This window comes from Drosophila willistoni, assembly GCF_018902025.1.
Source record: "Drosophila willistoni isolate 14030-0811.24 chromosome XR unlocalized genomic scaffold, UCI_dwil_1.1 Seg144, whole genome shotgun sequence".
Lineage (NCBI taxonomy): Eukaryota > Metazoa > Arthropoda > Insecta > Diptera > Drosophilidae > Drosophila > Drosophila willistoni.
Genome location: NW_025814057.1, coordinates 8,144,237 through 8,164,017, shown reverse-complemented (window position 1 = coordinate 8,164,017; position 19,781 = coordinate 8,144,237). Strand labels below are relative to the sequence as shown.

The 19,781-nt window shown below is 35.4% G+C and overlaps 4 protein-coding genes across 7 annotated transcripts; 2 read left to right on the top strand and 2 right to left on the bottom strand.

Moving 5' to 3' along the window:
- Nucleotides 1-1,345: 1,345 nt before the first annotated feature.
- LOC6638949 (protein SCAI) lies at nucleotides 1,346-10,460 on the top strand. Of its 3 annotated transcripts, none has more exons than XM_023179786.2 (9): nucleotides 1,346-2,008; nucleotides 6,730-6,882; nucleotides 6,949-7,131; nucleotides 7,195-7,413; nucleotides 7,554-7,676; nucleotides 8,732-9,192; nucleotides 9,305-9,559; nucleotides 9,686-9,889; nucleotides 9,991-10,460. In XM_023179786.2, the coding sequence occupies exons 2-9, from the start codon at nucleotides 6,785-6,787 to the stop codon at nucleotides 10,233-10,235; spliced, it is 1,788 nt and encodes a 595-aa protein (XP_023035554.1). In that variant the 5' UTR covers nucleotides 1,346-2,008; nucleotides 6,730-6,784; the 3' UTR covers nucleotides 10,236-10,460. The 3 variants fall into 3 exon arrangements, with proteins under 3 accessions (XP_023035554.1, XP_015034574.1, XP_002061927.2); XM_015179088.3 differs by having other exon boundaries at nucleotides 7,195-7,425; nucleotides 8,747-9,192; XM_002061891.4 differs by having other exon boundaries at nucleotides 7,195-7,425.
- A 4,416-nt stretch (nucleotides 10,461-14,876) lies between these two features.
- LOC111519417 (chymotrypsinogen A) lies at nucleotides 14,877-16,075 on the bottom strand. The gene is made up of 3 exons (XM_023180234.2): nucleotides 16,057-16,075; nucleotides 15,593-15,812; nucleotides 14,877-15,534 (listed from the first exon to the last, which is right to left on the bottom strand). Exons 1-3 carry the CDS (start codon nucleotides 16,073-16,075, stop codon nucleotides 14,964-14,966), a joined length of 810 nt encoding a protein of 269 aa, XP_023036002.1. The 3' UTR covers nucleotides 14,877-14,963.
- A 58-nt stretch (nucleotides 16,076-16,133) lies between these two features.
- On the bottom strand, nucleotides 16,134-17,576 carry LOC6638951 (galactose mutarotase). The gene is made up of 2 exons (XM_002061893.4): nucleotides 17,512-17,576; nucleotides 16,134-17,435 (listed from the first exon to the last, which is right to left on the bottom strand). The coding sequence occupies exon 2, from the start codon at nucleotides 17,349-17,351 to the stop codon at nucleotides 16,248-16,250; it is 1,104 nt and encodes a 367-aa protein (XP_002061929.1). The 5' UTR covers nucleotides 17,352-17,435; nucleotides 17,512-17,576; the 3' UTR covers nucleotides 16,134-16,247.
- A 644-nt stretch (nucleotides 17,577-18,220) lies between these two features.
- Nucleotides 18,221-19,781, top strand: LOC6638952 (transmembrane emp24 domain-containing protein B). 2 transcript variants are annotated; one of them, XM_047012066.1, is made up of 6 exons: nucleotides 18,221-18,266; nucleotides 18,341-18,655; nucleotides 18,721-18,798; nucleotides 18,878-19,141; nucleotides 19,212-19,379; nucleotides 19,465-19,781. In XM_047012066.1, exons 2-6 carry the CDS (start codon nucleotides 18,497-18,499, stop codon nucleotides 19,519-19,521), a joined length of 726 nt encoding a protein of 241 aa, XP_046868022.1. In that variant the 5' UTR covers nucleotides 18,221-18,266; nucleotides 18,341-18,496; the 3' UTR covers nucleotides 19,522-19,781. The 2 variants fall into 2 exon arrangements, with proteins under 2 accessions (XP_046868022.1, XP_002061930.1); XM_002061894.4 differs by lacking the exon at nucleotides 18,221-18,266 and having other exon boundaries at nucleotides 18,273-18,655.

Below are 19,781 nucleotides of genomic sequence, written 5' to 3'. Positions count from 1 at the left end.
AAAAACGAAATGCTTTAACTTTTTAAAGAGTCTAGGATCTACAGCGATTCGCTGATCTTTGAAATGTGTGGTAAGTGTGGGGTAAACGATGTGACTATAACGAGAGTCCTTCGCTACTTGGGAAGACATAAGGACGCATGCGCCAAATGTCGGCGAGTGACAGCTGTTTAATACAGAAATGAGAATCCTTTTCGTCATATAAACGATGTGGGATTAAGTAAAGTATACAAAATTCGAAATGAAGTTTAAGAAATTCTGTATATATTTTTTATAATTAATCATAGGCAAAATATAGACTTATTATCTATATGTTGCAAGGGCGGATCCAGGGATTTGAAATGCGTACATTTGCTCACTAAAGTATGCAATAAACATTTGTAGAATTTGCAATTTCGCATTCTAACTTTTGGAATGATATGTGCGTAATAAATGCTTCTCAATGCAGTTTTGGAGAAATAAAAAAACAAAAAACTATTTTAAACCCTAAAGTTGGAATTTTTCTCCTTTCTAACATCCCCAGATCCACCTATGATCGAAGGAGAGAAACCCCTGCATCGTTTCACATGACCATAAAATGAATTCGCATGTCAAAAAAAAAAAAGGGTTGACTGACATCATTATAATGAAATATTTAATTCATGAAGTTTTCATTTGGTTGGTGGTGACTTTTGTGAGAGGACTCCCTTTTTGGTCTAACGGTAGTTCTTAAATTTAAGAACAGCTGTTATATAGATGGCGTTAGTGTGAAAAACGGCCCTCTGCCGTTGACTTCTGACAGCAAAAACTGTCAGTGGCGCAAAAAAAATCAATATCAACCCCCAACCCAACCAAAGCGAAAGCCAAACCAACCAACCAACCAACCTCTCTCTTCCATCAGAAAAACCTCCTCGTTAAAAATGTAAATGCGAAAAAATTCAATACTGTGCAGCCATACGCGACGGTCGACCAACGACCAAAAGTGTTCTACTTCATACAATTTAGTCACAAAGAAATAAAAAAAGTTGGCTAAAACAAAAAAATTAAATAAAATAAAAAAGAAATGAAATCAGCATAGAAAATTTAATCACTAATCACAAAAAAAAAGTAAATGTTGCAAACGCTGACAGCAACAACAACAACGAAAACGACAACAGTTAACCAACAGAAAAAAAGAAAAAAAAACAAAGCAAAAGAAAAGAACGCTAACAAATTAGCAAATTAACAAAGCCTTTTACCGCCAGGCAAACGTGGTAGTAAACGAAAATTTCGCGCAGGCAAAACCGGCAAACGACGAAACGACATACAAAAAATAAAACGAGAAAAAAGGAAACGAAGAAACAAAAGAGGAACAACAGAAAAAATAGAAAAGAAGAAAGTTGAAAGAAAGGGGAGCCAAAAAAAAAAAGGAAAGAAAGAAGGAAAGAAAGCTGAGAGAAACGACGTGTCGCGCTATCCCCCTCTCTTTCTCTTTCTCTCTCCCTCTTTCACTGTCTGTTTCTCTCTCTTTCTCGCGTAAGACTTCCGCCAAACATATGTCAAGTGCACTAAGTGTGGTGCATAATTGCTGAGGCTACAAAAAAAAAAAAAAAAGGAAAAAACGGCGGCACCTTCTAACCTTCCACGCAGCAGTGGCAGGCGGCAGAAGCAATAGTGCACCTCCACCACGGCGGCGGTCACGGTGACAACAGCAACAACAACAACAACAACAGCTAGAAGGACGAAAAGAAACTACAACGGCTCGGCGTGGCAAGGCGTGGACAGAAACAGAAACCGAAACAGAGACAGGAATCGAAATCGCAATAGGAACAGAAACAGGAACAAGGACGTGGACAACAGCAACGACAGCAACACCAGCAGCAGCAGCAGCAGCAGTAGCAGCTGGCCAAATTTGCTAACGTTAATGAAGAGGAGGAGGAGGCTGTGAGATAGTGATTACTTGGTCCTTTATCCTTTTGTTGCTACTGTTGTTGTTGCTGTTGTTGGGGGAGGCGGCTGCAGCGGCGACGACAGTTACAACAACAATGATAAGGTAAGTCAAAACCAATCAACCAGTTCAATGGTCTTTCTCCTTTACAAAAACAAAAATTCCAAACGATTCTAACGAAATCCATCAAAACGGTTTCCATTTCCAAAATATCAAGGTATTTGCACATTGCCAACCGTCTCTCTCACTATCTCTCTCTCTCTCTCTCTCTCCCTCTCTCTCTGCTCCTGCCACCTGCCACCTGTCTCCTTTCCTACATTCATCATCTAAACCCCCGAAGCGCATATGAATGTGAATGCATGTGAATTCTTGAGAATCGAAGCATCCATTTCAAATGGAGGAGGTCAACCATAAATGAAACTTTAATGTTGAATGAATGGCATTTTGCTATTTCTTATTTTTGCATTTCGAAATTGCAATTGTTGATTGAAACGAGTTTTCTTGTTGATTATCTGTAATTGAAAATAGCTTCTTCTTGTTTTCTATTATTTTCAATTCCATTCTGGCTTAGAAATTGCATATTTGAAATTCTATAAGCTTGGTTCTCTTAATTGTACTTTGGTTTTTATCTTCTTTCACTTTGAGATTTGTCCAAATTTTCAATAGATTTTTATTTTGAGTTTTACCTTGATTTGCTGTTTTCCATTTCCCTCCCCTCCCTCGCACAGCCTTTTTAATGCTTGATCTCGCAAAAATTGCCAATTAAAGGCAAAATGTAATTTGCCTCAAGTGAAAAGCAGAAAATATCGAGAGAAACAAAAAAATAAAAAACGAAAAAAAAGGCAGAAATTTGTGAAATGTCCGAAGGCCTGGTCAAAAGTTTCTTTCTATTTTGTTGTAGTTGCTGCTGTTGCTTCTGCTACTGGTTGGTTTGTCTGACATTCACATCCTGCCTGTAATATGCTGTAGGGACAAAGTTTCCTCCTTTTTTCCTTTATTTTTTTTCTCTTCTTTTCATACACACACACATATACATATATATTTTTTTTGTTTGTTGCTTCTTCTTCTTGGTCGTCGTCATCGTCAACTTCTTGGCCGTTGTCATTTCTGATATGATGTGTGTAGTGTGGAGCATCAGAAAAGTTCAAATTTAATATACTTACCCAATTGTTTAAACCAAAAAGAAAAAAAATTGCGGGGGAAGAAAAAAAAATGCATAAGCAACATGCAGAAATGACAGGAAGAGGTTATGGGTGGGGTGGTGGAGGTTGATGTTAGTGTGTCCCAGTCAGTCAGCCAGTCAGTTGGCAGACAACTTGAAGTTTTGTTTAGCGGATGTAGTAGGAACAACATCATTATCAGCGTCAAAATGCCATTAAATGTGTAGCCTACAATGCCTTTGAAGGATTATATAGTACTACAACCCGCCCGCTCTGCAGCAACACCCGAATACCCTATAGCCCATGCTTCCTACACAACTATAACAGAACCCCTCCCACCCCCCAGATTCTTCCATCGTTCTACAACCCGGCTTTAATGCTTGCTTGTTTACTCACACGCCAAAAACATTAAAAAAAAAGGACAAAAAAATACTCTACGTAAGTCCTAGACGTCGACTTTCAAATACTCTTATTTATGTGAGACGAGGTACTCTCAAAGTACCCAAAATTTGCCTCTATTATACACATTTAGATATATATTGTTTACTTTTTTTTTTTATACTACTTTTTCCATGCATTTAATATACCCGTTTCGTGTGTAGGGTATAGAAATGTAGAAAAAAAGTGCAGCTTTGTCAAATAGCAAAGAGCGCGCGAAGTTACAGTTGTTGTAGTTGTTGCTGAAGAGCTAGCGGGCATTGAAAATATACTAACACACACACACACGCACACACACATACCCCCTGCTTCCCCCACCACCCACCGTAATTTCTCTTATTCACTCTCTCTTTCTCATTTCTCTCTCCTCCCATAAGTCTCTATCTCTGTCACACTCACTTAGACACACATGCAAAACGTCTGGCGCTGAGCAAAGTGCGTTGCATACTTTTTTGCGCGCTTTTGTTTACTGGGATTTTTGCTGTATGTAGTTGTATTCACACACACACACACACGCACACACAAACACATCTACTCACTCATTCATGCTTGTTGTTGTTGTTACTCTTGTTGTCGGTTGTCGTCATCATCGTATTGTCACATAGGCAACAACAACAACAACAACTACTGCTCCTTACTACAACAAACTACACGCAAATGCAGGAACAAAAAAATACACACACACACACACACGTCAGTAGTAAAAAACAAAAAGAAGAGAGAAGGCAGCAAGGAGGCAACAACAACAAAAAACACAAGAAAAAAAGACTGAGAGTAAAGGAAAAACCGTTTGTCACTACTACTGGCTGTCTGCCAGGCGACAAAAATGTCCTTGGCCATTTAACAACATATATGCACATTCTTCTATCTACTTTTAATATTCACCTTCCAAAACCAAGTCGGAACAAAGGCTATATAAAATCCAGCATAGGTTACACAAGAGAATATAAAAGTAATGTTTATTTGAAACTTACCAATTGTTGATTACATTTGCGTGCGACTCAATGAGTTAACCTGTAAAGAAAAAACCATATTCAAAATAAAATTATTGGAATACTAAAATGTTGACGTTAGTTGTAGTTGGTATTAAAAAGCTATTTAACAAGTTAGTTGATTTTCAAGCTCTCAAAAGTATGCTAAGCAAAATTTACTGGGATAATAGAGTTAATAGAGTTTACCTAGAACAAATACATAGACACAACAGCTAACGCCAAGATTCGCAGAGAGTGATCCTTTTTTAATAACAAAATAATTTTCAAAGTTTTTTTTTTGTTAAACAAATGAAATTTGTTACACATGTGAGCTGTCTCAATCTAACTATATGTTTGCCGTCTGTGTGTGGGTGTGTGTGTGTGTGTGTGTGTGTATATAAGTTGTCTGCGTTGGCGTGTGTGTGTATGGGGGGGTAGGAGGCCCATGAAGAAGAGGGGGTGTTAATGAGCAGTGGCAGTGGCAACGACTTTGCTTCTGCCTTAGTATTTGTGTTTCTTCATTTCCGGTTTCCACATGTTGACATGCTGATGATGTTCGGTTAAGTTCTGCAGCTGCTCATCATCATAATGATGAAGTCAGCGGCAAAAGCAACAGCAACAGCAACAGAAGCAGCAGCGGCATTAGCGGCAACGACAGCAACAGCAACAGCAGTTTTGCCTTTGTTTTTCCCCCCCATGTCCGTCCTGTCTGCCTGCCAGCCAGCCAGCCTGCCTGCCTATGCGGCGTATGCGTAATTTTCATATTATGTAATTTTAACGTGTTAAATGGAAACTTAATTTGATTAAAGGGCGCCATAAATATGCCAAGTGACGATGACGGTTACGGTGACGCATTATATGGTGGATGGACATCATGGATATGGATGAAACGCAGCTTCCTATTTCCTAACCAATCATCCCCTCTCGTCCCCCCCCACCGTCTACTACTTATCAGCCCTCCAAAACTATTGGCTGACTGACTGGTTGGGCTGCTGTTGATGAGCTCATATTGAAAGTTTTTTTTTTTTTTTTTGCTCTTTTTTTTTGTGGATACTGAACCGACCCGACCCGACCTAGATTTGTCCAAAAGCCAAATCAATGTGGTCGCTGTGGCGCCATTTGCCTGAACCTTTTTGTGCATTTTCTTCTCGTTCGTTGTTCGTCTTCTTCTCTCTTCCTCGCTTCTCTTCATATCTATTCTCTCATATTTTTTTTTGTTGTTCGTAGTTCAAATAATTTCACTTGGCCGCCTGTTCGGGCGTTATTAATTGAGCTTTTGATGCATATAGTTGTCCATCCCTTTGCCAATTTCTCCTTCTTTCTCCTCCCCGTGTCCCAGCTCATTCTACTCTATTTTTCGAGAATAACGATTGTCTTCCACAATTCCATTCATCTGATGATGGGGCACTTAAAAGGCTACATATAGTATAATTGTCTTTTTTTTTGTGTTTTTTTGTTTGTCTTCATCTCTCGCTTTTTGTTCCGATCAAATTGAAATTTTAATTGAATTTGGTTATGAATTCGTTAAGAATTGTCTACCGCAAATGGTGACTAAAAATCAATTCACTTTGATTATCATTTGCAACTTAAAAAGTTTTTAAACAGAGTATTGCTTAGTCGTTTAACATATTTATTGATTGAATTGCCTTTTGCGACAAAAATTGAATGAACTGACGCACATGAATTCTATGTGATTTATGTGACATAAAAATTAAAAATTTAAAAGAGAGAGAGAGAGAGAGAGAGAGGGATATATAGAATGAGAGGAATGAGGGGGGCTTAAGGGGGGCAGTTTTGAAAAGCCGCATAGGCATATCATTTATTGTATGCAAAGTATCAGCAAGCAGCATCGTTGACATCATCATCATCATCGTCATCGTCATCATAGTTATTATCCACGTCAACAATGGCCCAACGAGCCGCCTGAATGAGTATCACAAGTGGTTGAGGCGACTGGAATGATGGACAGGGAGAGGAGGTGATGGGGATAGTTCCCCCGTCCCTTCTTCCAATAGATACATTAGATTGAGAAAGAGAAATTGCATGATTCAGTCTGTTTATAGTTTTGTGTGTGTGTGTGTTTTTGTTTTTTTTTTTTTTTATGATGAGCCAAGCGTCTGGATTCAATCCGCTCCTCTGCTCATTTAGTATGCCAAGTGTTGTCTGACAGTGAAGTGACTCAAAACAAACTAAGCCAAAGATCTAGATTCCATAGATTGGTATCTAATATATTTTATTTCGTTCACTTTTGTTGCAGTCAAACCGATTTACAAACATAACACATTGCGGTTGGCGGTTGAGAAGAACACGGCATGGTGAAAATGGAATCCACTGAAGAACAGGATAGAAAGTTGGTCTTGGAGTTTTGCCATTTGCTAGAGAAGTCCAAACAGCTGTTCAATGGACTAAGGTGAGCAACTACTATTTATCTCTTTATACTTTTGAATAATTGCATTGTGTTTTTTTATTATTATAGAGATCTACCGCAATATGGTCACCGGCAGTGGCAGGCCTATTTTGGACGCACCTTCGATGTCTATACAAAATTATGGAAATTCCAGCAACAACATCGTCTGGTGCTTGATTCAAAATATGGATTGAAACGCTGGCAAATTGGCGAAATTGCAAGCAAAATTGGACAGCTTTATTATCACTATTAGTGAGTAACTAACTAATGTTTTGATCAATATCATTAAACAAACATTAATTATTCTTGATTTAGTTTAAGAACCAGCGAAACGAACTACCTGAATGAGGCGTATCAATTTTATGCGGCAATACGTGGTAGAGCTTATTACTCTCGTGCCGCCAAAGAGGATAGACCCGATTTGATGGTTAAAAAATTGCGTTATTATGCCCGTTTTATAGTTGTCTGTCTGCTGCTCAAGAAAATGAAGCTAGTGCGAGAGCTGGTCACCGAATTGGAGAAGCAAATTCAAGAGTATACCAACACGTAAACACACACACACCCATTTAAAAGAGAACCAAAACAAAAACATAAAAGAAAAAAAGAAAAGGTTCTTTCAGTTGATATTGTATAATAATTTCGTTTCGTTTCGTTTCGTTTCCGTTCTATTGCAGTTACGAGCCGGAAGATCATATGGAATGGTCTTTGGTTTTAGAGGAAATTAAAGGATTCATTAAAGCCGAAGCGGCTGTGGCTGTTTTACATGCTGATTCTAATCCCATTATATTATCACACAGGTGAGTCGTTCATGGCAGATCTCTCATCGAATAAACGTCAATATAGCCCGTGCTTTCGTCGGCGGAGAAGGAGTTTGGAGAGCTTGTGGGGTTATTTGTTTGTGTTTGTGTATATATATATGTATATAAACAATCTGGGTAGCTCTATTCTGTTGTTTTTTGCGTAGGTATACAAGTTTTTCTTCAGTTCTCCTTTTTCAATTTTTCTCTCTCTATATGTATTGTGTATGTATGTATTTTATTTTATGTTTGTGCTTATCACAGAAGACTTGAAACACCAAATGAAAAAAAAAAAAGAAAAGAAAACACTCACTGTTGCCATTTCAACTAATTATCACGCACTTTTCCATAAATCCCCCCTCATCATCACATCACATTACCATTATCACAGCAATCACACACTTACACACTTACACACTTGAAGGTTTAAAAATACAGGCAATGAAATCAAAATTCTCATAGTTCTTAAAAAACCATGTCAAAATAAAAAAAGCCTGAATTTTATGGATCTTGCAGAAGTCCTAAATACCGAACATCTAAGTTTTAATGTTATTCACTTGTATATTTTCAAAAATTTTCCAATTTCTCTATTTACAAAAACTTCTTTTAAGTACTTTAATCAGAATATAGTCTAATTTATGTCTTTTCAAACAAATTTTCAATAATTATTCAACTTATATTTGTCTATTATATTGGAGAAGGATAAGATCATTCGGTCAAAAGAAGCATACTATATTTCTTACCAAAAAATCAATGAGAACCGTTTGAAATTTTGTTTGAATCGGTTTAAGAATTGTTGTTTCATTGCCTATTTTTTTGAATATGCCACAATAACAAAAAGAACGTTATCATTTCATGTGTTGCTCCCCAAAACAATTTTTCCCTATCACCCCATACCCAACCACCAACACCAACACTCACACCCACCACCACCACCCCCTACCTACCCTCGTGTGTCACCTCATTAGTGCGCCACATTCTCAATTCTTCTGTGAAAGCACGGGCCCCCGCTATAAACTTATGGATCAGCACAACTACCAACGACTGATGAATAGTGGTTCCGGTTCTAGGTTATCCCCACTCACAACACCGCCGTGCGAGCGTTCACCGCACATGACGCTGAGTCTGCAAGAGATTCTAATTGTGGGCTCGGCATGTGAGCAGGCGAAATTTTCGGAGCTCACAATGGATATGTTTCGTATGCTGCAAACACTGGAACGCGAGCCAACGGAATCGGCAACAAATCCTTTAAGTATGTCACATGGTATGCATGGACATGATGCTAGTCCGGCAGCAAGTCGTATTCCACCGTATGGTGTGCCCGGTTCGAAGGGTTATTTGGAGAATGGACGACATTATCGTGACAATCCGCATAAATATTTACTATACAAGCCATCGATAAGCCAACTGTTGGTGTTTTTGGCCAGCGGTTTTAAGGAACTGCCATTGGGTGGAGCTCTGCTATTGTATATGTCGGCGGATGGTTGTTTCTCCACCACCAAACATCCAGAGGATTGTGAGTTTGGTTTTTTCAAAAACAAAAAAAAAAAAAAAATCCCATAACACTGGAAATTGACCAGAGATTAGCTAACATTTGGTTTCTCTCTATTGAAACATTTTTATTACAGATGGTTATGAACTTGGTGGCCTGGCCACTAGTGTTAAGCGTGATAGTGTAGATGGCGGCGGTTTGTCATGTCGGGGCAAATCGTATAAAGAAAATCATTGCCTTTATCCTGGTGATCTGTATCCGTTCACAAGACGTCCCATGTTCATTATCATCGATTCGGACAACTCGTTTGTCTTTCAGCATATCCCACGTTACTTTGGACAACCTTTGGTAATACTCATGTCACCGCAAGATGTGCCGCCCGCTTTTCAAGGTAAACTTTTTACATTTACTTATGATTCCCAACTACTTTAGGCTTTGAAGATTCAAAAGGAGTCACACATAAACGTTCTAACTATTGTCATTAATGTTTATCTGTATGTTTCTTTTCTCTTAACAGCCGATGTTCAGCATCATGGTTCGTTATTTACTTTGTTCCTGCACTCCCCGCTCACGGCTCTCTGTTATATATGCAATGTCGGTGATGTACCCATACATCATTGGGAACGTTGTCAAACCTATGTCGATCGTTTCATAACAGAAGCATCGCGTCTGGTAACACGTTGCCGCATCGATGAAATCGAACAGGGCATTGGTTTTATAGGTAAGTGAACTCTCAACAATTCTTAAAACATATGTGTTTGACTTGACTTTGTGTATAATGAAACTTTGTTTTTTTTTCCAACCCTCCTCTTCACGATATAGACTCCTCTTATGTTCAGTTCTTTGGCGATGATTTTCTACGTACGCTCATTTTACGTTTTGTCTTCTGTGATGTGGTATTACGTTTACATCGAGGTTTCCGTGGACGACATATGAGGCCACGATGTGAACCACAATTGCCAGCAAATGAGCTGCTGGAGCATCCATCGCTATCACACATTATCTTTCAATTGGCATCGGCACTCGATGTGCGTGGCCATTTCTCTGAGGGGCCAGAGTGCGACTGATGATTTTTATTTCAACTACTACTGGCCATAATTGGAGTTGTTCTTGTTCTAGTCATAATCATTCTGTTCGGCTATACGATGAGGCAGCAGTTAAGTGATCAGATCATTTCGATATACTACTACTTTCCGTTCAGGCAGTGTTCATTTTCGGTGTATAAAATGGTTTTTGAAGCATGGAGTTGATTCGATATATATAAATTTATAAATATATATATTTGTATTTTTTTTTTAAATTTAACTAAACATTTAAAGAACGAAAACGAAAAAGCATTATATAATACCAATAGAAACATTTGTATATATATATATATATATTGTATATATATATATATATATACATGTATAAATGTATGTGTATATCAGGACTGTAAATTGATCTCTGCAGTTCAGTTATATCTATATTTATTTACATATATATATATATATATAAGTATAGATATATATATATATATATACATAACATGCATATACATAATAATAATAATAATCAAGTAGCTAGATTTTCTTATATAGTGCGTCGCGCAATGGAAAGGTCCAATGTTAGTTGCTTAGCATATACCTAAATATAAATTAATTAACTATAACAAAAGCAGCAACAAACCACAAAATAAAATATATATATATATATATGTACATATATACATATGTATATCTAAAAACATGTCAACAAACAAAAACTGCCAAAAAAACAAAATAAAAAAAAAACAAACAAAGGAAAAAACCAAGTGAATGATGATGATAAGAATCAAATTTAGTTGAAACACATTTTTTGTAAGACAAAAGGCAAATTTTTTTCATAAGCAGCGGAAAAGGTAACAAGTTTTAGCTTTTATACTAAACAAATATATATATATATATATATATATAAATGATATGATATGATATAAACACGACACACTATATAAGAAATGCATTCTTTTATGCATTAAGCACTAGGAGCTGCAACATCGTTGCCTGTTTCAATCGATCTCGAACCGAAGCCAGGGCAAACATTGGATATTGCAGCCCTTCTCAACACAAAGCTCATATTAAAACCAAAAAAACAAAACAAAACAAAACAAAAAAAACGAACAAAAAACAAAAATATTGTACGTATTGTATGTATTATTATGTTTCAAGCCAAAACTGCAAAATTCACTACTTATCTGGGGCTTAGGATTCAATATTCGACAAAATCAATGTTATAAGACTCAATTCAAATACTCTGCTATACTCTGAACTATTATGGAATATAGTTTTTAAGCCAATATTTTTTATGTTTTTTTTTTTACTAATCTCTAGGCAAGCAGTTCATTTTGCAGTTTTGGTTTGGACACAAACGATGACTGAAAGTTACTGTTTCATTAACAAGTTTAGCAAAAGAAAAGAAATCCCCAATAAAGGAAAAAAAAACTAGTTAAGAGATAATCAAATAAGAAGCAACAAAATATATATATATATATAAAAAATATATTTTGCGTATGTTATAATTATTCCCACAATAACAACAAAAACCAAAAACAACCACATTTTATACGACAAACAAATTTATACTTAATAGAAACATTTCCAATCAAACGTAAAAAACAAAAAACATCATGAGAAATGGTTTCTCAAATACTATGTGGAATGAAAAGTCCTGAGTTCTCGATTTGTTAACTCAAATTATAGTCGATGAATTCGGTTCACAGACTTTTTATTCCACGTAGTAATACTTCAAAAACAAAACAAAAACAAAGAAATAAATAAATAGTTGCATATGAGACATACAAACAATATGATACATATATATTTCAAAATAGTTGAATGCAAAACGAAAACAAAAAACACTAAACAAAAACAAAAAAACAAATATATATAATTTACTTAAAAACTACAAAAAATAAAAATATAGGAATTTTTTTTTTTGATTTTTTAATAAGAAAATGAAACATTAAATTCGGAAAACCGAATATTTATATACCCTTGCAGTTCTACGCCAGGCTCTAGATTTAAAAGGACTCTCTCCCATTACAAAATAAACTTTTTTTGTTCCTCACATCCTTTCTAAATTCTAGTTTTTGTGATCGACATATATACAAAAAAAAAATCGTATCTTAGCTTTTCTTGGGTAAACACTTTTAAACCTCTTTTATTCAGAGAGATTTTGTTTATAATTTACTTCCATTTTTTTGCCCCACTTTTGGATCTACTGTAAGGGTATAAAAACAAAATAACTTTAACAAATGAAATTCTATACAAATTGCAGCAACCGCCTAATAAATTTAATTATTTTATTCGGAATTCCTAATTCGCTTTGTTGGAAAAAATAAGTAAAAATAATAAAAACAAAAACCCTAAGAAATAAAAAAGAAAAACCAAGAATGAAAAATGTTATATAGCTTTTCCAAAGAAACAAAAATAAAAATTGTTCATTTTCATTTTTCTTTTCCTGTACATATATTTCTCTATATTCTATTCTAATGTTAAAAGAACCAACCAAAAATAACAAAAAAAAAACAAAACAAAAAAAAAAAAGAAATGAAACAAAATTTAATGAACAAATTTCATTCAGCAGCCGCCGCAGCTCAGTAAACATATGTTTTTATCTTCGATGAAAATTGCATTTATAAAATAGCAAAAAAGTAAACAAAAAAAAAAAAAATGAAAAAATTTAAATACAAATCATTAACAAATCAATCACGATTAAATCATTAATCACTTTAACGAAAGTAAACGAAATGCCCACAAAACAATGAAAAAAGCAACATTAAGTATCATAAATGACATTCAGTAACAGCAACAACAACAACACACACCGTCAAAGTCACAAAATAAACATTAAACATTAAATAAATTTAGCAACAAATAAAATTATGACAAAAGAAAAAAAACAAAAACAAAAAAAGCTAAAAAAAAAAAAAAGAAAAAAAAAAGATCAAATGAAACGAAAGTGAAAGTGTATGACAGTTTGTATTGAGTAATAAGAATAAAGCACACGTTTGAAAAGAAACAAAAATGTATTACTAAATACTCTATATAGATAGACAAGGGGAATGGGGGCGGGGTCTTTAATACTTAAATCAGCGATCGTCATGTTTTTTTTTGGCAATATTTTTTAGTTTAAACGGAGTTCGTAATGAAAAACTGAATGCCATTTACTTAGACCAGATTTCTCCCAAAATTAAGAAAAACTTTTGGAAAGTAATTGGCCCACTTAAGTATGCAATACGTAGATGAAATATCCTTCCTGTTTCAATATGTCGACTAAGTCTACTACAAGACAATTCAAAAATCTTTTAGACTATAAAAAATGTTTTTCTCGACCAAATTAAAGGAGAATATATAGAGAAAAGCCTTTCATTACAAGGATAATGGAATAATGATGGTCTTTAAAAATGGGAAATAATAAGATAGATAGTTAATTTAATTTTATATATATTTTGCAGAGTAATTTTCTATTAAGTATAGCTCAAAAAGTACATTCTTAATATTTTTTGCAGTATCTGTAAAAAATTACAAATATGTTTTTGACACAAAGTTAGGACCAAGACACTCCACTTACTCCAAGACATCTACAATATGTGAAAAATGTCTCTATCATGGACTCGTAATCTTCATTGTCAGTGAAAGATAATTGTTGATAGTTTTTCTTCGATCCAATCAAAGTAATAAGGCAAACTAATGAAAACCAGGGCTTGTCCATGGCGTAAAGGCTGCAAATTATTATTCGGTCCACCCACAAAACCGACTATGAAATTGGAATTATTCGCATTGATTAAAGCAGTACCCGACAGAAAGTGGATATGCTCGTGGCTATTGTTATTAATGGCACAGAGTAACGAAGGTGTGGCAAACAGATGAGATATATACTTTTTACATTCACTGGACGATATGATTTGCAGATGAGAACTATGAACATTTGCTGGCTGCCAGTTGGTTATATTCAATGTAAGATCCTTTAAGTTATCGTCCTTTAAACGTTTGTAAGGCAGTGTGGCTGGGGCAATGCTCTTAGTAAACATCATATCTGTAGGCAATTTAATTAGGGCAATATCGTTAAACAGAGTTACATTCTCTAGATGCCTAACATGCACATAATTCTCATGCAGGATTATATATTTGGGTATATTAGGCAATGATATAGTTTGCCACTCTGAGGTTACGATACTGCGATCTATTAATGCAAAATCGATGGTAATGTATTCTCTGCAATCAAAAATTAAAAATTCTTTATAACAAATCACACTTTGGTGTTTTACTTTAACTTACTTTTTGGCATCAAAGCAACTGGCTGCTGTTAAGATGGCATTTTTAGTTAATATAGTACCACGACACGATTCTATATATACCTCATAGGGTACATCCTGTACATTGAAACTTTGTAGGCCCTCAAAGACCACACTGAGCAATAATATTTGAAGAAACTTCATTTTCAACTAACTCAAATGACTCTTAACTTGTCTTCTTTTATACCCCATTTGAGGCTAAGGCACTTTCACCATGTTTGGTGTACTCAAACATGTTGTCAAGTTTATAAGACCTCAAATCAATCAATCGATCTAGAAATATTTTTTATCGAGAATAACAAATTTTTGTTTACCTTTTGCTTTGGAACTTCAACATAAATACAATTTGTGTAAAATTCAATGGCTGTAATACAATTTGTTATAAAGAGTATAGCAAAAGTTTATTGGTTTTTTCTTAGCCCAGTTTTTTTTTTACACCATATTCCCACGCATTTATTTAAATTTGTAAAGGTTTAAACATTTATAATTTTCCCTCAGTCACTTCGGTAATCCAATCTAGAAACGACGAGACACGCGTGAGTATATCCGGAACTTTCATAAGACATTTCTCATCATAGCCATGTGATACAATTCCAATTAATGTACGGGTACCATCATCTAGAACCAATGGACCACCTGAATCACCGCGACAAGGTAAACCATTGTTAGATTCGATGCATATAAATGAGCTTAATACAAGTTTATTGGCCCCATTTTTAAGTTGATGATTCCATTCCATCTCGCATTGCTCGTTGCTAATGACCTTAGCCCTTTGATATTGAAGACTATCACTTGCTTCTTGTTTGGCAGTTAGTCCCCAACCAGAGAAAATTGCTGTTCTATTGGTATAGTCATCATTTGCGTTTGATGGCAATTTGATGGGTTTTATCAATGAATTGAATTTTAATTGTCTGGGCAATTTTATAAGTGCAATATCATTAGCCACAGAAAGACGATTGAACTTTTTGTGTACTCTAATGTCACGTATATTAATGGCAATCTCCTTATTCACCGACATTTTTGATCTGCCCAGAAAGACAGAAACTTTCACTCTAATGAAAAACAACAAAATAGTTTTCAAAGTTGCAAATATTTCTTTAGATTTCTTACAGTTTACTATCTGGTTCTTGCATACAATGGGCAGCTGTGAGTATCCATTGGGTATTTAAAATACTTCCGCCACATAAACTTACATCGTTTAATGCATTATCAAAGTAACTTATTATACCCACTTGATAGGGTAATTGTCTTTCTTTGGCTCTCAAACCGTTCATTATGCGTAGATAACCAAGGCTATGACTATAGCAGATTATCGACAACAATATGAGGACTGCAAGTGAATGAAACATTGTGAATGAATAACTGAGCTATTAGTTGAACTCTTTCTATATATATGAGACAAAGAAATATCCTCTAGCCAAAGTCGTGCATTGCTATTTATTAAAAAGTTTTACTATCCAGTCGTGCAATGGGTTCACTTCTAATTAAACTTTCGTGTGCTTTCTATACCCTTTCTAAAAAAAAAGTCCATTCATTGGGTTTGAAGCACAAAACATTCAAATAGGTGTACTTACTTTGAATACGAAAAAACATTTCATTCGACTTACGACACGACTGATTAGAAATATATTAAACTTATAACTCGCATATATACGATATGAAGTAAACAAATCTTTATTTTGATAACATCAAATGCAATTTTATATATGTAAGTATAATAACAAAATATTGTCAAAGTGTTATACGAGACATTTTTGCACAAAGATCACTTTTGAGCAAAAACCACACCGAACTTGTAAATGATCTCATGATTATATTGCTCACCAGGTCGTACAATGGTAGTGGGAAAATTGGAATGATTCACGGAATCGGGATACTTTTGAGTTTCTAAACAAAAGGCACCATGTTTGGCATAAGCAGCATTATCCTTGCCCGGAATGGGCACTTCACCGCGTTCCACATCGGGCATAAAATTGGATGTATAAAATTGCACACCCGGCTGATTGCTGACCACTTCGAGCCAACGACCTTTGGCTGGATGGGAGACACGAGCAACGAAATTCCACGGTTGCGATGGTTCAGACTTAACACAATAATTATCATCGAAGCCCAGGGCAGGATGGATCAGGGCAAGGCGATCACCTAAATTGGCAGCAACTTGCAAATTATACGGACTACCCTCGAGGGGTGTTATCTCGCCGGTTGGAATGGAATCGGTGTCGGTTTCGGTTATGCCAAAGGCATTTATTTCAACGGTATGCTCATAGAGACCTTTGGCACCAGATTTATGTCCAGCTAAGTTGAAATAAGCATGATTGGTGAGATTAATGGGCGTTGGTTTGGTCGTCTCTGCCTGGAAACTAACAGTCAGGCAATTGTCTTCGCCTAGCCTGAACGTGGCCAGCACTGTCACTTGGCCTGGATAACCTTCGTGTCCATCGGGATTGATATGCTTGAGAATGACCCCATCTGGAAGCACTTTCTCCACCTCCCAATGGGCCTTATCGAAGCCCACAAATCCGCCATGAAGTTGGAATTTATTATCACGATTCTTTGATACTTCAATCACTTTGCCATCCAGTCTAAATCTTCCATTGGCCACACGATTGCAGACACGTCCGATAGAGGCTCCAAAATATGGATTTCTCGTACTCTGATAACCGGCCAGATCATCAAATCCAAGACATACATCGTCTATTTGACCATTCACATCGGGATATTTAATGCTTGTTATTGTGGCTCCCAGTGTGATGATCTGCACGGACATTCCATAGTAATTGGAGAGTGTAAATCTTGTGATATTTTCCGTTCTCTTCGTAAACGGATTCAATGCCGATGTGGCAAAAATATCCTTCTTCACATGAACCATATTGTAGAAAATTACAACTGAAACTGATCCAGCTAACTCAACGGGCTTGGCTTTTTATCACACGAATTGTATGCCTTATCCGTCCTATGTAGAGGTCGAATTGCTCTTGATTTATAATGCATATGTATATAAATGGTGGGAAATTATATAGTATACATACATAGGTGGAGAGGAATTCGCACTTATCGCTCGAAAAAAGCCGCAAGCAAACCACTTAATTAAACAAAAATAATAAATTTCATCTGTAGTGGATAACGAACTTGGAATACTCTCTAAACTATATATCGTTTGATTTACAGAAGTCTACCAGTTAATAAGGCAACAATATTTTCAAGGAATAAAATTGTAGAATATATCTTGATGTAAATAAATATTGGTTAATACATAATATTAATTATAAGTAATTAGTATTAAGCAAATTGGTAATAAAAAATTGTATTTTTATAATATATAGATATTATAATTATTTCTAATCTACATTTCAATCAATTTGACACTATAATTTTTTTTCTAATCAAATCAGTTTTCGAATAATTTAATAATAATAATGATAATTTATATTATCTTTGAAAAATAATGGACGTTTCTTTGGGAGAGAGTAGTTACGGAAAACATATGTTTATATTTGTTATCGCCCCAACTAGGGTTGCGGTATAATTTGTGATAAAAAACCAAAAAGAAACATTTGTTTTTAATAATATATATGTTTTGAAATATACAAGTAATATATTTTTTTAAAAATTACAAATTGATTAGGATATACATACATTAATTTTGAATTCCGATTTTTTTTTTGCTAGTCCGGTCACATTTTTATAAATTTTACAAAAAAATACCAAACAAAATACCAAAGAAAAGTGATTGTAAAGGCCAACTTGTTCAGATTGCCCGACCCGGGTTGGCAGCACGCAACAGGTTGGTTATTGTTGTTGTTTATTGTGCAAACATATCGTTTATTTAACCATTCAAATTGTTTATTTGTCAAATAGAATACAATATATTGAGCCCGGCTAAATATTTGTCTAAAAATTAAGCCATTTGATGTGAGAGAGTAAGAACTATACAGTTCGAGACCGAGACGCACAATTCGAATATAAATATAGAGAGAAAGTGAGGCTGAGACACACCGCGGAAAAGATACAAAAATGAGATTGACGTGGCAAAGAAGAGATGATGGATTAAGCATTTATCTATTGTTGACAATTTGTTTCATATTATGCGGATATTTAATCGATACGAGTTGCGGCCAAGAGGCCCAACAACCATGGTATGAGAATTTACCAGCCGTGGCCATGGACTACAAGGTATAAGAGATGTGAATTGAGAATCTCTTAAAGGATCACTGATTTGACTCAACTTCAAATTACAGGTCCACATCGATGCTGGCAAGGAAGACTGCTATCATCAGTATGTCCAAGCGGGTGCAACATTCTATGTGTCATTCAGTGTAAGTTAAAGATTGCATTCAACAATCTTTCCTACGCCTCATCTCATCACTTCTCAATTCACATTTCTAATATGTTTAGGTTGTTCGTGGTGGCGATGGCATGGCTGGCTTTGCTGTGCGTAATCCAGCTGGCGAAATCGTCAAGCCATATCAATGGCAGGCTACAGCCGATTATACAGATCAAGTGTCACCGGGTGGCTATTATTCCGTTTGCATTGACAATCAATTTTCGCGATTTGCCGGCAAATTGGTTAATATCTATATAACCGTTGTCAAATATGATGCATGGGATAAATATGCCAAGGAAATTGAGCAACTTCAACTGAATATGCAAAACTTTACGGTAAGCAAAATGGTCAAGATTAATCTTATTTTTTTTTATCTCAAAAATATTTCCATGTGTCCCTCTTTAGGCCACCATTGGCACTGTAGAGCGTAATATAAATGATATGTTGGGCTATCAGGCTCATAGTAGACATCGGGAAGCCAGAGATTATGCCTTACTATTGGATAATAATTCCTATATACAAACATTCTCGGTTAGCCAAATTGTTGTCATATTAATCACTTGCTCTATACAGGTAAGATCGTATATAAATATGTGATTATTTGCAAAATATATGATTTCCCCCTCTCTCTCTCTCTGTCTGTCTCTATCTTTTACAGGTGTTCTTTGTGCGCAAATTATTTGATGTCAAATCGAATTCCAAGAGTCGCATTTAAATTGATTTCTATGGATTTTTTTTTACCTACCCCACAACTACTTTTACTTTCCACTCCACCCGATTCCAAGACATTTCATGAATTATTTTTTATTACATTTTTTTTTATACTAACCTGCTCAAGGTTTTATGTAGATTTGGCAAACAGAACAAGTGCAACAAACTAACTAGACTTTTTCATTCAAACGTAATGTGATAAGTGTACATTTGTCTGTGTGAAGTTTTTTTTCTATTAAACTGAACAATTGATGTTAATTAAAA

Excerpts from the sequence above, each read along its gene's own strand:
- LOC6638952 (XM_047012066.1), top strand. The coding sequence starts at position 18,497 with ATGAGATTGACGTGGCAAAGAAGAGATGATGGATTAAGCATTTATCTA. Across the intron at positions 19,142-19,211 it reads TGAATATGCAAAACTTTACG|GCCACCATTGGCACTGTAGA; the intron begins GTAAGCAAAATG and ends GTCCCTCTTTAG. Across the intron at positions 19,380-19,464 it reads TAATCACTTGCTCTATACAG|GTGTTCTTTGTGCGCAAATT; the intron begins GTAAGATCGTAT and ends TATCTTTTACAG.
- LOC6638951 (XM_002061893.4), bottom strand. The coding sequence starts at position 17,351 with ATGGTTCATGTGAAGAAGGATATTTTTGCCACATCGGCATTGAATCCG.
- LOC6638949 (XM_002061891.4), top strand. The coding sequence starts at position 6,785 with ATGGTGAAAATGGAATCCACTGAAGAACAGGATAGAAAGTTGGTCTTG. Across the intron at positions 6,883-6,948 it reads CAGCTGTTCAATGGACTAAG|AGATCTACCGCAATATGGTC; the intron begins GTGAGCAACTAC and ends TTATTATTATAG. Across the intron at positions 7,677-8,731 it reads CCCATTATATTATCACACAG|TGGTTCCGGTTCTAGGTTAT; the intron begins GTGAGTCGTTCA and ends ACTGATGAATAG.
- LOC111519417 (XM_023180234.2), bottom strand. Across the intron at positions 15,535-15,592 it reads CAAGAACCAGATAGTAAACT|AGTGAAAGTTTCTGTCTTTC; the intron begins GTAAGAAATCTA and ends GTTTTTCATTAG.